This window comes from Labrus mixtus, chromosome 9 (assembly GCF_963584025.1).
Source record: "Labrus mixtus chromosome 9, fLabMix1.1, whole genome shotgun sequence".
Taxonomy (NCBI): Eukaryota; Metazoa; Chordata; class Actinopteri; order Labriformes; family Labridae; genus Labrus; species Labrus mixtus.
Window position 1 is genome coordinate 26695049 of NC_083620.1, and position 16835 is coordinate 26711883.

Below are 16835 nucleotides of genomic sequence, written 5' to 3' on the forward strand. Positions count from 1 at the left end.
CTGCATGGTTTAGTTCTTATGGCTACAAACAGCAGAATAACACTTCATGTCCTGTTGCAGAAATTATCTCAAGATGGTTCCAGAGATTTGAAAATGAGTTGACTGTCATGGAGGAACAAGAGATTTTATAGCTTTAATTTATATCTGCTGCCAAAATGTAAATATGGAGCAGAATCTCTGAGAGTGTTTTAAGCGCTGTATTTAGGCCATGCTTAAATGAAGGGCAAGGGGGGTCCTAAAAGGTCTGAAGTGTTTAAAGAAGCCACTTATTTTTTTACATCTGACACCTGCTTAACTTCTGCAATAAATAAAAATAAATGCCACAGTTCTCTCTGAGTGTTTTCATTCCCGCCCTGACACGCTATCTGTTCTCTGTTCCACAGCGAGTACATCAGCAAGCGTCAGTCTCAGATCGACCGTCTGTACGTGTCTCTGAAGGACCTGGTGGAGGAGAGGAAGAGCCGTCTGGAGCAGCAGTACTGGCTCTACCAGCTCAACAGGGAGGTGGACGAGCTGGAGCAGTGGATCGCTCAGAGGGAGGTGGTTGCCAGCTCGCCTGAACTCGGTCAAGACTTTGAGCACGTTACTGTAAGTGTGTCAGCAGATGGTGCTTGTGGATGAATTAACAGATTCAGGAAACATTTGTATAACATAAGTGCCATGATGATTTACCAACTTTAAATATAAGTTTGATTAGTATACCTTACCTTTACCTTACCTGAAAGCATAATGAAGAATTCTACATGATGATTTACTCACAAAATTTAACAAAACATTTCTAAATCTTATCTGTTATTTTTACATTTAGTTTCCATTCTGTCTTCTGCCACTACAACACCACCAGGTCCTGCAGGAGAAGTTTACAGAGTTTGCGTCAGAGACAGGCAGTGTGGGACAAGAGCGAGTGACCGCTGTGAACCAGATGGTGGACGAGCTCATTGACTACGGCCACTCGGAGGCCGCCACCATTGCTGAATGGAAGGACGGGGTGAATGAGGCCTGGGCAGATTTACTGGAACTGATGGAGACCCGGGCGCAGATGCTCGCTGCCTCACACCAGCTGCACAAGTTTTTCTCTGACTGCAGAGAGGTGAGATACCGGAGGAGATGTAATACTATATTGATGATTTCCACTTTATTGATTTCAGACAAGATGTAAATAAACAATACCCTTCAGTCGTTTTAACCAAAAGAAAGAGAGCGATGTCTAAATTGCACAAAAACGTATTCCTGCCATTTAAACTGTGCAGGAATTTGCCTGCATTGTTTGGAAAATAAAAACAAGAAATGTCCCACTATACGGTGCGTAAGACTTCTACTGTTGTTGCTGTATCAAAAGCTACTGATACGGTTTGATTTTTATTAGAAAAATATCATAGTTTTAAAAATCTGGTGTTGTGTCGACTCTTATACATGACACACTTTTTGTCTCCAGATTATTTAAAAAGGAGCGAACTGATGTAGACTGATTTCACACCTAAAAGAAACATATATAGAGAGTTTTCATTCTTGTCACGGCGTGCTACGATCCTTTTTTAATTTCGATGTTCTTTTTTTTTTTCAGGTTTTGACTCAAATTGAGGACAAACATCAGAGGCTGCCGGAGGTTCGGGCTCGTCAGGGCAGCACTGCCAACACCAGCACCCTGCAGAGACTCCTGCACAGCTTTGAACAGGACATACAGCTGCTGGTCACACAAGTAAACGAACACACACACATGAGCAGGGAGCATGTTAAAAAACCTGTAAAATTATCAACTGGCCTCAATACTCATTTCGGACAAAAATCACAAAATCTTCCTTCTGTGATGATCACTCTGTCCACTTCTAATGCTGATTAACTCACTTTAATCTTCACATGAGGTGGAGGTGAGAAAGACTAAGGATAACTTGTCTTTGTTTTAAACTCTTAAACTCTGTAACATGGTATATCCTGTCCCAGGATACTGATCGCAGACTATCCTATGTGTTGTGTTCAGCTTTTATAAAACGATCTTTAGTTTGATAGTTTGTTAAATTTATCATCACTTCAAGTACATTTCTTATCGTACTGTAAATACAAAAAAGTTACATGTGAGTTTAAATCTTTATTGCACCTTTGCATTTAAAGTAGCTCTATGAATTCTCTGTGCTGCACCTGGTGAACAGACAGACAGGTGGTTCTTTTGCTAAAGGAAAATACATAATCCCAGCTGCTCTGAGTCCACTCCAGTGACAGAAACTGTACTATTTGGCCCTGACTAAACCCAGCTGTCAGAGCAGCTGGGTTTTGTGCGTCATTTGGAAAGCAAACTCTCTCTCTCTTTATGTATATATTTCTCATTTCTGCTTCTTCATTTTTTACTAAAGTCTACTTTCTACCTCTACCAGGTGCGTCAGCTGCAAGAGAGCGCCGCCCAGCTGAGGACAGTGTACGCTGGCGAGAAGGCCGATGCCATCGCCTGCTGCGAGCATGACGTGATGCAGTACTGGAAAGAGCTGCTTACATCCTGCGAGGAGTGTCGACTACAGATTACCACCGAGACGGACAAGCTGAGGTTCTTTGGCTTGGTTCGAGATCAGATCATTTGGATGGACTCAATCATCTGTCAGATCGGGACGGGAGAGAAGCCCAGGTACACTAAAAGAAACAGGAGCTTTTCATTTCCACCTCAGAGTTAAATCAAGGGGATGTTGTAAAGTACTTAAAGCATGCACAAGAGAATACAAAACCGTGATGAACTAAGGGAGAAGACTTTAGTAAGAGGACACATTATATATATTTGTTTAATTTTTTACCATGTGCAATTTGATTTAAAGACCTTCTTCTGGTGTGCTAACTTAGGTTTCTTCATTCATTAAATTATTGTTCTTCTTGCAGAGACGTGTCCTCAGTAGAGGTGCTGATGAATTATCACCAGAGTCTGAAGAGTGAAGTAGACGCTCGCAGCCAGAGCACCCTGGAGTGTATCGAGATGGGTAAAACCCTGCTGGCTGCGAGAAACCCAGCAGCTGAAGAGGTACATTTGAAGGATAGATTTTGTCTTCCTGAAGTTAATACTCAATGTAGCTGTAAATTCAGTTTTTTATACTGCAGGGTCTTATTCACTGCGCTCATGTGGCAGCTGAAAATCATTTCATGTTTTAAGCTAAAAAATTCATCAAAAAGCCTTTGGCAAAGATTGAATAGTTTTTGTTCTGGTGGCGGGGTTTAGTAAGATAAACAAGACAGGCGGGTCTAACCTCTGTAATGATATGATACTGACAGTTGGTGTTTTGATTTTCAGATTAAGGAGAAGCTTGAGAAGGTTATTGGTAAGCAGCTTGAGCTGTCTGAGAAGTGGGACAAGCACTGGGAAGTCCTACAGCAATGTGAGTGGCTGCACAAACGCACACACACTCTCAGACCTATAATCTGTTTAATGTTTGGAAAGAGATGTACACAAAAGTATTTATACGCTACATTTTGCATGGAAATAATTAGGTTTGTTTTTGTTCCTCTCCTCCCCTCAGTGTTGGAGGTTCACCAGTTTGCCCAGGAGGCGGTGGTGGCCGAAGCGTGGCTGACCGCTCAGGAGCCGTTCATCAGCAGCAAGGAGCTGGGAGGGAGTGTCGACGAGGTGGAGCAGCTGATTCGTCGACACGAGGCCTTCCGCAAAGCTGCCGCCACCTGGGAGGAGCGATTCAGCTCGCTGCGACGACTCACCACGGTATGTCACCATCAACACTGTCAAGAGAAGTTTCTGCTGCAAAGACTTTAAGTTCTGAAATACAATCACGCTTGATTCCCAGCATACAGGACGTTGTTTTCATTTACAGCATCATTCACAAGTCAAACCGTTTTTTTTGTCTGTTTTTAAAGTTTCTCTTTTCTTTCTGCAGGTAGAAAAATTGAAAGCAGAGCAAAGTAAACTACCCCCGACCCCTCTGCTGGGTCGTAAAGTCTTCCTGGACCCCCAAGATGCCTCACCGACTCCATCCACTCTCCCCCGCCTCCCAATCTCCCCCGTAGCCAGACAGACCATCTATGAACAGAACGAAGCCAGCTCTCCTCCCTCGCCCTCACCTGCTACGCCGACACCTTCTCCTTCATCTGTGGCCCGTCGACTGGGCTCCACGGTCGCCAACTACACCCCCGTGATGAACGGTTCCAGCTACCGCCACACCCTGGAGGCGCGACAGGGTGCTGTGGTTGGAGTGGCTGCAGGAATAGGCAAGCCCTCGCCTTCCTCGATCGCATCGATAGCCACAGCGGCCATGCTAGTATCAGCCAATCAGGCGCGAGAGGGCACCAGTGCAGCGAAAGACCAGGCGGTAAAGGTGATGAGTCATCTGCATCCAGCACAGGCTGCAAGGACGCTGGAGACGAAAACGTCCCCGTATCTGAGGCAGCCAAAAATCAAACATTTGGATGACGCAGTGACGCCGCTGCTTGTGGCCAGCCGACTGGAGAAAGCGAGGGAGAGAGAAAGAGGGAGAGAGCGAGAGCTAATGATGGGGGAGATCGGGACAGAGAAAGCGGAGGTGGCTGTGATGGCCGAGGTGGTGCTACAAGAGCCTGGCAGGGAGCGTCTGCACAGCGAGCCCACCAGAGGGCCCCGAGGGTCCAGGACTGACCCTTTAGGCCATGCCGAGCCCCAGGTCCAGACCCACGGCCACCGAGGAGATCACAAGATAGAAAGGCAGCTGTCCAGCGAGCAGCTGATCCAGGCACGCAGGGACGAGTTGCCTCAGGAGGTGTGGAGGGAACATGCAGAGAGGCGGGATAGACGGACGCTGGAGAGACAGACGTCAAGTGAGAAGGAGGGCCACGGAGGCCACGAGGGCCGGCGACGAGAACGAGATCGACACCGGCTGGAGAGACAGGAATCCAGCGAGCACGACACGGGGAAGGAGCACTCAGACAGACGCTCGGCAGGAGGGTGAGACTATTAATAGCTTTTAAGAGCGCGAATAAAAAGGCATTGCAGTTGGATCATGTTGCAGGATGGATTGTGAAATCAAAAATATCAACAAGGTTAATGTGATTCTCTAACTTGCCTTTTTTTTCTTGGCAGAGAAAAGAGATCCACCCTGCTAGAAATTGTAGAGCAGCTTCAAGAGAGAGAAGCAGCACAGGTCTGGAGCTTTATTTGTTTGTTTTTGCATTTCTTCCAAACACACTGTTTGCAAATACTTAGAGTCTCTTTGTGTTGCATGCATTTAAGAAACACAGCACACCTCCCACATCACCAGTTTAGACGATCGTTTTCTTTATTTTCTTTATTTATTTTTGGTGTAGCACTTGCTGACATCTGTAGTCACATTAAGTTGAATAGTTGTAACTTTAGACCGCTCACATGCTTTCTGACAATTAATGAAAAATGTGTTATCACAGAAAATTTATAGAAACCAACATGTCCTCACAAAAGTTGTATTTTTATATGAAAAACACGGAGAAACCAGAGTTATGTAGAGTCATACTGACAGATCAGCAGGTCTGCTCACTGGTTGAAGTGAACAGGAACACTGGATGTATAACTTGCAGAACTTACACATAGACACGGTGATGCCTAACGCCATCGAATTCTTAAATAATATGAACCAATTCTATCTTTAAAACCATGAATGATACGCTCACTGACTTCATCCCCACCCTCAGGCCCGTGGTGAGGTGCCCCGCCTGCCCAACGGAATACCAGAAAAGTCTTCCCGTCCCGAGCGGCCCAGAGCTCGGGACAGACCAAAACCCCGGCGGCGACCACGACCCAAAGAGGCCGGAGAGACAACGCGGCGGTCCAGGTCTGCTCCGGCCCAGAGCAGCCCGGCGGTCCCCCAGCCGCCAACACACACCGCACACCATGAGGGCTTCCTTTTCCGCAAGCTGGACATCGAGAGCCTGAAGAAGAGCACTAATAGGTGGGTGTTCAGGGTCATAATGAAGGCTGCATGAGAGAAGTCAAGAGAGAGGGAGGGTGGACACTGGTGTCATGAGGACCAGAATCAAGGATTACTGATCAAGGCCTTTTGATAACGTTTGGTTAAATAGTAATTGGAGGTAATAAAAACAGTTTAATTTTGCAGTCCAGGAAGGTTATGTCTTCTATGTCCTCAGTTTAGTAATTTTCTCATAAAAAGATAACTTATTCCTCCAGCACTAAAGTGGGATAAAAATAACTGCTAAAAAACGCTTTATAGGAATATTGGACTCATGTCGGCTGCAGCAACAGCCAGTCGTAGGCCTCACGTCTGTTTCTCATGACATCACTTCCTCCTTCATTTATAAGCTACAACAAAGGACAGGGCATGACTTCCGCATGCTGAGCTCAAATCCTCACACACTGCGCTGACACTGCGTCGGACATTTTGAACGGATGCATGACTGACACATGAAGACTCATTGGTTTAAAAAAAAAAAAAAAAAAAAGGGCACTACTTAGCTAAGCCCTGGATTCACTGATTATCTTTAGAAGCATGCATACAATATAGTTTTCACATGTTTAGATTCAAGAGATGCATTTACATTTTTCATCAGTTACCAGAAAAACATTTTAAGGAAAGGTTCCACGTTCTGCGTAGTGGAAGTTAAGTTCTTATGTCCGTCTCTATCCTCTTCCAAAGGCTTTGAACAAAGACAGTTTCTAAGCACATTGTGTCTCCTGTAATTGGCAGAAAAATACAGTTACAGTATTCAGATTGGTTTACATTGTGAAGTAGTGAAGTGGTAGTGCATAACTATTTGTTGTTGATTGATTTCAGTAGCACTATTTTTGATTTCTAAACAGAAACAAATGTGTTTTTTGATTCCAAAAAGCAGGAAGTTTTAGAGGCTGACGGTTGATAATTTGTACTAAGCAATAATCCAAGTTTTCTGTCAGGTGTTGCTTCTGTCAGCCGATAAAGAGGAACTGTTTGCCTGCTAGAAAAGTGCCCACTCAGAAAGCTTAAAATCAGTGTACACTATAAAGTGGCACCAGTAGTCACTTTGTCTTCTCCTGTTAGGCTGCAGTTTGTGAATACTTGATTGTGTGTCATCTCTGATCATCAGGATCAGAGATGTGAAGATAAACAGCTACATAAATTTAAAAGCATCCTCCTGACATCTTACTGCATGTAAAAACATCACGCATGATGCTTACGGTGCCTCACATTCTAACACGAGCACACAGAAAGAAAGCACAAAAGAAGACATCAGTTTGCTGGCTGGCGGGCTGATGGATGCCGTGGGATTGGAGGTTGATGAAGCTGTTGATGGCTACACTTGCCTTGTACCCAGAACCTGCCCTGCACACACACACACACACACACACACACACACACACACACACACAGAATCACTACCTCGCTTCCACAGATGATCCGCCACCGCTTTCTCCAAAGAGACGCCAACAGCAAAGTCTCTCTCTCTGCACTGCCCTCTAATGGCTGGGCTGACCACGCACAGCTAAAAGCTCATCCCCCCCCTTCCAGCTGTGGATGAGTCCCACTCACGTTCCCACTTGAGGCAATGGATGAATGTCTCGAATGTACATGCTCTGATTATGTACATGGCAAGGTAAAGCATAATCCTGAATGGCTTAAATCTGGACAAGTGTGAATCTCCAAACACATCCTTGTTCGGCTTATGTCTGCTCTCTTTTTTTTGTCTTAACGCTCAGATTTAATTGGAGGACAGGATCTGAGGGGGCGGACCCTCAGGATTCTCCTCCAGTTAATGCTGAGACAGAGAGGATACAGTAAGCCTTGAGAGGAAAGCTTTAGATTCAACCTGTCTCTGTTACATAGCTACATGAAGAGGCCCTGCGTTTGTTTACATGCACATTAATGTTCTGGTATTATTCAGAATAACCAAGTGTTCCTTATTATTTGATCAGTGCATGTGAGCGGTGTGTACTCAGATAAATACGATACATCTTATTAAACTAAAACCACACTTCCTGCATAGTGTAGTACAAAGATCATTTCATTCAAATCAGATCAGATCAGGAGAAGAGCAGTTCTTATTTAATCTGTTTTTTCATCCTTTCCTCTGATTGGCTGAATCTGATATTTTCTCTTCATTCTGACAAAAATTAAAAGTTGTTAAAGTCACAAATAGATACATCTGGAACGCTAGAAAAAATAATGCATGATACAAGTTTTGTTTTAGTCAGTTTCCATTTTCCAGTTTCTGATTGTTACATCCATAGTTACATTTTTACAGAGATAACTTTAATAAAACGTTGTTAGTTTAATCACCAAAGCTCTGTGAACATCATGTAGGGAGAGTTTGTTTAACGGACAACCAGAGACGTTCCCTTAAAATCTCTGAAGACTGTCTCCTCATCTCTGATAGGCCGGCCTTACCTTTTGATAAGGGTAAACGCTCAGTTAAAAACCCGCTTTAAATTCACGTCTATGTTTATGTCACACTATTATAACCAAAGTCTGAAAGGCATTTGTTTAAAACTTGATTTAAATGTTGTTCTTAAAAGCCCTGTTGGCTTGTTTGGAACGTTTTTGACGTTGATGTTTCCTAATGAGTGTTTTAAGAAATCATCATCAACCTTTATTTAAGTTCTCGGAGAGATCATTTGAGGGCGACGCTCGTTTACAACGACGCCGAGAAAACACACATAAATGATAAACAACGAGAAATGAGATGAAGCTACTACAGAAAATAAAATCAATAAAAGAGCAATAAAATATAAACACTAAAGTAATTTAAAAGCTTGAAATGACTACAGTGATAAGTCAGTAATTAAAATCAAATAGAACAGTTACAGTCAGGTATTGGGCGGTTAAAAATAATATTTCTAAAGTTTCCATAAGGGATAAAAGTGCTCAAGTTCAGGTCCTGTTGTAAAATGTTCCAGCAGTTTGCAGCACTAACACTTAAAGCAGTTTTCCCCAGGTCAGTCCTGGCATGAGGAACCTGGAGAAGCAGCCTCTCTCTCTCTCTCTCTCTCTCTCTCTCTCTCTCTCTCTCTCTCTCTCTCAGGTTAAAAATGGAGCAGGGTTCAGATGTAACAGTGAGGTGATATATGATGGAAGCTTTCCAGTGAGGGCTTTATAGATATAAAGATGCCAGTGGCTGTTCACAAACAAGATCTTGATGTTGTTTGAGATTTAATTTAAATCTTCTTCTTTGTCAATGCCCAGGTTTAACTCTGCCTTAAGGAGCTTTATCGTCTTTAAAATCAAAACCATAGCCACGCTAAAATTAGCCGTGTAGACACCTCATCACATGCACCGTTGGTCTTCTCCAGTTATTTTAATTCTGTTTCTATTTTTGGTTCGCTCAGTCATTTGGGTTCAGGATATTAAACAGCGCAGAGACAGCTTGCTCTGAATAATACCTTTATCTGGGTGTTGTGTATTAATTGGAATGCTGTGTGCATGTAAACACGCTCACAGGGGGAAGAAGAAGAAGAAGCATGAACGTGTGAGTTTCTGTTTTGTTGTTGCCAAAATGTCATTTAACCAAACTCTTTGTCTTTTCTCCTCTTTTCCCTCGATGCTTCTGGCTGCTCCTCGCGTCTCCTCCAAGGTAAGTCATATGACATGCAGACACACATGTGTGTACCCTCCCTCCCGGCCCCTCCACCCCCACCTCCTCTGTTCGTGCGTCTGTGTGTCCATTCGTCTGTGTTTGTTCGGCAGTGTGTTTATTCCTCCCTTCTTGGCGCTGGTCCATCCTGCCTACCCACCTGTGCTCTGGTCAGGTGAGTGAGGTGTTAGCTTAGCGAGAGCGACTCTGCAGCTCCTCCTGACTCCCCCCATCTCCCCCCCCCCCCACCCCAACCACCACCGCCCCACCTTCCCCTTGCTCCTCCACTCCACCGCCCCCTCCTCCTCCCCCTCCTCCACGCTCCCTCCCTCCTCATACCTCCCACCTTCCCACACCACAGCAGGTCATGGGTCAACCTCTACTGCGTGCTGAACAAAGGGGAGATGGGCTTTTACAAGGACGCCAAGAACACTACCACGTCCTACAACAACGAGCCGCTGCTCAACCTCTCCCACTGCCACTGCGACGTCACCAACGGTTACAAGAAGAAGAAGAATGTCTTCACGCTCAAGTGAGGAGCTCTTTTCATACTTTATGTTTAAATAAAGGCACGCGTGTCATTTTCTACAGATCAGGTCAGATCAGCAGATGGATTTGACAGGAGCTGATGTTCAATCACTTCACTTACACATTAAACACAGAGCGTAACAGTCGGCTTTGGAGGAGTGATGACAGCCTCCTTTTCAAGCTCTTTTGGTTGGTAACCCCGGGTTCAAACTCACAGCATTTACACCGTCCCAAAAGAACCGAACAAACGGACCCAACAACTCAGGGTTTGTGTAAACAGATTTAGGGCTGCTTTGATATTTCACCAATCATTTTCACATCTTCTTCTTATAAGTCCTCCAACTTGAATACACATAGATACAACTTGTATCCCTTCAGTTACAAATACCATTCGGCCAAGTCCTCTTCAGGTTTTTCCCCCAAGCATGATTTGCATCACACTGTATGTTTGTGTAATATATTTTATTTTCGTTGCAGGACAAAGGATGGCAGCGAGTTTTTGTTTCATGCAAAAGATGAGGTGAGGCATTTCTGACTTAATAATTGTGTCTTAATGTAGCTTAAAGGGACACTTCACACGTTGAAACATGAATCTGTATTGACATTGGGTCATACATGTAGTAGAAATGTGAAATACATTTTGAAGTCGGTGCCTTCTTGGCCGAGAAAAGGCAGAAAGTGTCTTTTTGGCTCGTGTGGATGAAAGACACCAAATCCCAGAATGCACAGCACCGCAGGCCACTCCCACTAAGGTCAGGTTTACGGACATGTTTACTTCAACACATACGGCCGTTTCCTCAACTGATTCTGAGATTTCTTCCAGAAGGAATTGTGGGAGTGAGTTCCCACCCACTGATCTGTGATTGGTCTGTAGCTTCAGTGGTTGGAAATATGAGGAACTAGAGTTGTAGTTTCACCCCGCTAACAGCTTCCGATGACGCAAAATGACGATTATTGCGTGATCGGAAGCTCCTTTTCAGACTTCCCCCATCTCAGGGGAAAATGAGGGCGGGATGTACGACCATTCAAAAACACTACCAGGTTTCTAAGATTAATGCAAATGAGTGAAGTATCCCTTTAAGTTGTTGTAACAGTGGTTTTATTTTATTGGTTACTTCTCCCCTTGCAGGAGGACCTCAAATCATGGGTCAACAACATCACCGCGAGTATTACAGAGCACGAGGAGATTGCCAAATGGGGTCAGCCCCAACCAACTACCTCATCCACCGACGAGGGCACGCGCCGCGACGGGAGCAAGGCGGACAACAGGTCGGAGCGAGGGGGCGAGCGCTCGGACATGGCCGATCGTATTGAGCGGGCAGACAAAGAAAGTGAAAAGGAGAAGGAGAAGGAGAAGGAGAGGGAGAGAGGCGAGCGGTCAGAAAGGTCAGAACGGGGTGGGAAGTCGGACGCAAAGCGCTCGGAAAAGTCAAGTAAGAAAAAGTGAGCTGGACGACAGATATTGTCGGGATTGAAGCATCTGAACTCCAAATAGGAGGCGGGGTCAAAGACTGGCAGTGAACGCCCCCCCCCCTCCTCCTCCTCCTCTCTGCCTCCAGCACTGTCAGCGAAGCGGTTGTGTTTGGATGGAAAGTGACACACAGGACAGAAGGATTGACCCAGGCTCACTTACAGGACAGGATATGGAGCAGGAGACATCTTTCTCTCTCTCTCTCTCTCGTTCGCTCTCGCTCTTCTTCTTGTGTCTCGGTGAGAGCACACACAGTTTACCTATGCCCCCTGGTGGCAGTTTCAGAGAACTGCAGAGGGAGTTTTGTGCTGCTGGACCCCCTCCCCCCCCCCCCCCCCCCTCCCTCCCCCCCGGCAGCGTTAATGCAAGAGAGCGGGACGGGAAACACGCGTCACGTTTACTCCAAGGCTGTTACTGATTGCTGGTAGTACGATAAAACGTAGCTCATTCTGTTCCATGTTTGATTTTTTCTATGAGAGGCGCTGTATCTGTATGTATTTCCTGTCTGTCCGTCCTATCTACTGTATCTTATCTGTCTGTCTGTAAGTCAAGACATCCTACACTATGTCTTATTACTCCTCAGAAACTGAAAGAGAATGAAAGAAAGCCAAAATGTTTTACAGACTTCAAAAACTTAGAGAAAAAACGATTTGTTGTTTTCTCCACTCGTCCGTTCTGTCTCGAGCTCTGAACAAACAATAACGCGTTTGATGAAAACTGGTTTTTCTTTGAATCTCAAAACAGCACTGAACCACAAACATCCACATGCACCACTGATGTGTGAACACTACTCGACAGAAAACAGTTTTGTGGGAAGATGCACAGATGATGATGTAGGACATGAGATGAGTAGATGGCCTCAAAGCAATCAGGACAGAAAACAGAGGAATGAATGAATGTTTAATCACTGCCCTGAAACATAACCAAGGGCTTTTAATTTTAACCCAAGTGAAGGATCACAACTGCAAAAATGACTTCAATGTTCTTACTGTTTATGTTGGATTCTGGCCAAGAAGAGCAGCTTTCATTTATTTATTTATTTATTTATTTATAAAGAGCTTATTTAGGATTGAAGGTCTTTTTTTTTTCTTCTGCTGCACTGATGGGAGGCTTTAACCTTTTAATTAAAGACTTCAGACGGCACGGTCACAGCGGCTAACAAGGCTCCAAGGTGTAATTAATAAGAGATAAGACTGCACAGTTTGATGAGTGATCACAACGAGATAAAAACGTAATCTGATGATTGACTCTGGTTTTTCGAGAGGCCTCATTTGTTAAAATTTTAATTAAGGTTACAAAATAGCAAAAAAAAGTGAATGCCTTTTTTTATTTTTTGCTTTCTGCAGAGGCTGAGATTGATTGTTTTCTATCTTAAAGGGAATCAGTGAAATACACGGTAACCTGACCCTCAGTTTTTCATGAATAACATTTTTTGGCTTGGTCATAAGCACAAAATCAGCGCCTGGCATGTTTTTAATGAATGAGGCCCTCAGGCTAAAAAAAAGAACAAAAAAAAAAAAACAGACCCTCGTCTACTATTTTATTCTCTCACTACTTCAAACTACTCGTTGTTTTTTTCTCTTTGGGTTACTCACACAAATCTTTGGCATCCTTTTTTTGAAAACAGATATAAAGTGTGTATGTACACAAGCGTGTGTGTGTGTGTGTGTGTGTGTGTGTGTGTGCATGTTTGTGCTGCTGCTCTCTGCTCCCAGGGTCTCCATAGCTCTCAGGTTATTTATGTTAGTATGTGCTTACAGTGTGCTACATGTGTTTATGTGTTCGTCCACTCATATGACACCTCGGTCTTCCAGACACGTCTGATCCAACACACATTTTCACACACTGATTGTCTCATTATTCTCCATCCCATTAGTGAGGAACGAGACGAGGATGAATGACTGGATGAATAAGAGGATGAACTGACACGCCGCTGAGAGGCAGGATTTCAGACTGACCAAATATTTAGAGAAACATGGGTCACGGTGTCCGTACGTTGTGAGATGATTGCATGTTTTGCTTGGAGAGAAAAATCACTCGTCACATACAGCTCGTCTTTGTAGCCCACAGACTCAGCATCCACTCGTGTGTTTATGTTTGAACTCGCCCACAAAGCCATAAATGAAGGGAAGGGAAGGTCAATACAAGGAGGAGAATCGTCATAGTTTATTTAACCTGTAAATGCAGCCGGGCAAACTGAAGGCAGTTTGACGCCCTGGTGGAAGCATCGCACAGGTCAGGTAGCATTTAAGATCCTTTTAAAGAAGTCTGTTCTGGTATCACAGCTACTGTATGAACGGTTTATTTCTGTTTCTCTTACTGTTGATTATTTGCTCTGTTAATGACGTTGTCTTTAAGAACCAATAAAAAGCCACGACAAACCAGCCGCAGTCATCTGGTGGAGATGTTAACCACGTGTACATTTTTTAAACCAAACAGTGAATGATGATCCTTTCATAAAACACAATTTATTATTCACTCTGATTCACACATGTCCAAGTAAGCTGTCTTTACCTCAGTGTGGTAACGAGCTCACTAGTGCCCCCTGAGGCCGGAGGGCTAAAGGTGTATTTGGTGTTTTTCCTCCCAACAGCCACAGGGGGCAACACTGAGCCAAAACACTGAAAATCAGACTCAAACAATAAACTGTTTTAGATTTGTTCTTTGTCTGATGTGTTTTTCAAAAGTTTTTTTTGTCAGTTTTACCTCAAGAAACTTAAAGGATGATGATTAACTGACTGGTTGGATAAATTTGTGACGGGTTAACTCGACCACCTCCAGTAAAGAGAAGCTATACCTGAGCTTTTTCTTTTTGTTAGAGGGGAGGGGGGGGGTCTTCCACTTTGGCTGCTATTGTGGACTTTTAAATATCAGTGTTACAAAAACTCTGACCATCAACTGCTTATACGTAACGGTGACCTTTGACCTCTTGCTGCCGGTGATGGAGCTAAGACTGCCAGCGGCTGTCAATCAAAAGCTGACACTTCCCTTCTGTTTCTGTGACGGGCATTTCTAACATGTCCTCAAGTTTTTTTTTTTAAATCTCTTTTAACTATGAAAATATCGGCAGTTAACATTAAAAAAAAAAAGCTCTGACGTGAATTTTTGATTCTTGCGGATGACAAAATTGACTTTTTAAAAATCCTCCTCCGTGTGCTGGTAGTTTCTCCCGCTCAGATTTATTTTTTATATTCTCAGTCGTCTATTTTGTTTTTGCCTGGTTGATAGATTTCTTTGCATCTTTAAAAAGTGTAAAGATCGTACTATGAAAGCAATATTCTATCTCTGTACCTGTATGAAGATTTTCACTGAAGGATTTTAAATTCTGTCCTGACCTGTTGGTCCGGTTTTTGTGTTTATCATAAAACACGTCTTAAAAAAGTGTTAACCTTTTTTTTTTTTTTTTTAAATCTTTGTTTTATTTCAACACACTTTATGCATCTTAACTGAGTGTGAATGCCATATCAATGCAATCATTTACATGCATGATGAACACAACGAACAAAGAGATGAATTTTGAATGAGCAAATCTTCCGAGTGTGAAGTGACAGTTCGGTCCTCTGCTGTGGGATCGTGAATCTAAACACTCTTTATTATAGACACACACAGGACAAACATGCAGGGTACAGCCGACTGAAAACATCACAAAGTTGAAAACGTTTTGAGCCATTGTGTCGGGTCGTGTCTGTTTTCAGCAGAAACAAACAGAACATGTTTTACACGTATGTGTCTTTGTTTGTGTGCTCGGGTGTACGGCGTCCTCAGGTCCTTTGAAAGGCGCTACACGACTTCAAGCTATCATTACTGTTATTATTCTAGTTACATCACGACAGACTGAAGTGAATCTATATGACTGTTGGATGAGCTCGTACGTACCCTGCGTGTTTGTGTGTCTGTGCTGTTCTGTTCACATCAGCCTCAGTCTGTCGGCAGAGATGAAATGATGAATAAAATACCTTTTGCTTTATCATTCATGTGTTTATAGTCATTGTTTTCTTTTCCTGTTGACGTCAATGTTGAAGTTTGTTGATGTCGGATGAGGGTCAGATTTTGCTCCTCTTCTAATAACAATTTAAAGTCTTTATATGTGATTTTTCACACTTAAATATAATATAAATCAAGTATCTCCTCTGAAAATAACTCTGTGAGTCATGACTGTCTACAATGGGTGTAACACCCGAGTCCCACTGTCTGTGATGTTTTCAGAGTTTTCAGAGTCCTATCTTCAGTTTGTTTACATCGCCAGGACGGCCGGCTGACTCCTCCCCTCGTGTATAAAAGTTGTTTAATTGAGGGACTAGAGAAAAGAAGAATAACATACTGTACTCACTGCTTAACTGTGTTTCTAGATCACGCTCATTTCAGGTAAATTTACATGCAGTGTGAAGATACGAGCGTAATAAAGATCGCTAGCATTAGCATGCTAACACAAACAATGCAGCACGAGTTGTTTTGGTTTCATGCTGGTGCTCAAGGGCGACATCTGCTGGATCAAAAAAATCACATATAAAAGCCTTTAAGAAACACATTTATCATGAGATCATAATAATCCTGAATACCGGACCAGATCGAGTTGGTTACAGCAGTTTGACAGAAGGTGAAATCTTTACTTAATGTTGACTGAAATGCAGTTTTCTCAGTTTTATTTGTAGTCCATCAGTGTCTTCCATTAACTGAGTTTCAGTCTCTGACATGTTTTTATCTTCTGCACCAGAATCCCTCAGCAGTATGCAGTCATATCAAATATAGAAACTGTCTTTCTCTATGATTATGATGATGTCCACAGATGTGATGGACTGAGACTTTATGCAAACTCTCCTTTGCACTAAAGGGACGCTGACCTGTTGCAGAGTTGAGGCCTGCAGGTCAGTGGTGTTTGGGATCCAGCAGAGAAAGCTTCACATCCAGAAAAGTTCAGCGTTAGGTGGAAGAGAGTCTCATTTCTTTGTGATTTATTGTTTATTCGTTTACTTTTTTATCATGCTTTAAATGTTGGTGTGGGTTATTAAGAGAGCAGAGTCGAGCTCCAGCTAAAAGAGCGTCCATTCATTCAAACCAATTCAAACAGTCATAATCGATTCAAACAGTCCTTTGTTAAAGCTTCTTATAGGTTCAGATTGACTTTTATTTACAACATTACACTGCAACAGCTGATCAGACAAACTCTATAATGATATGATAAGAACAATAATCCTGATACAGACCAAATGAGTGCTTGATAAGTTAAGAAAATAATCACCAGATAAGAACAGCCTCACAGCGTTTGTTCATAAGTCGTTTATTAAAACACTGTCTTGTGTTTACACACTGACAGGAGCTCAGTCTGTCGTCACTTTATTTACCTTCTATT

At 43.3% G+C, this 16835-nt stretch overlaps 1 protein-coding gene across 1 annotated transcript in view; it reads left to right on the forward strand.

The window, feature by feature from the left end:
- LOC132980832 (spectrin beta chain, non-erythrocytic 4-like) overlaps window positions 1-15455 on the forward strand; it is a 71753-nt gene extending 56298 nt beyond the window's left edge. The window contains exons 31-43 of the mRNA XM_061047179.1: window positions 384-588; window positions 845-1090; window positions 1565-1699; window positions 2370-2614; window positions 2860-2998; window positions 3266-3350; window positions 3492-3688; window positions 3861-4900; window positions 5036-5096; window positions 5620-5876; window positions 9848-10018; window positions 10492-10534; window positions 11144-15455. Of these exons, the coding sequence (XP_060903162.1) occupies window positions 384-588; window positions 845-1090; window positions 1565-1699; window positions 2370-2614; window positions 2860-2998; window positions 3266-3350; window positions 3492-3688; window positions 3861-4900; window positions 5036-5096; window positions 5620-5876; window positions 9848-10018; window positions 10492-10534; window positions 11144-11461 (3142 nt within the window). The 3' untranslated portion in view covers window positions 11462-15455. The remainder of the gene's footprint in view (window positions 1-383; window positions 589-844; window positions 1091-1564; window positions 1700-2369; window positions 2615-2859; window positions 2999-3265; window positions 3351-3491; window positions 3689-3860; window positions 4901-5035; window positions 5097-5619; window positions 5877-9847; window positions 10019-10491; window positions 10535-11143) is intronic.
- The last annotated feature ends 1380 nt before the right edge of the window (window positions 15456-16835 follow it).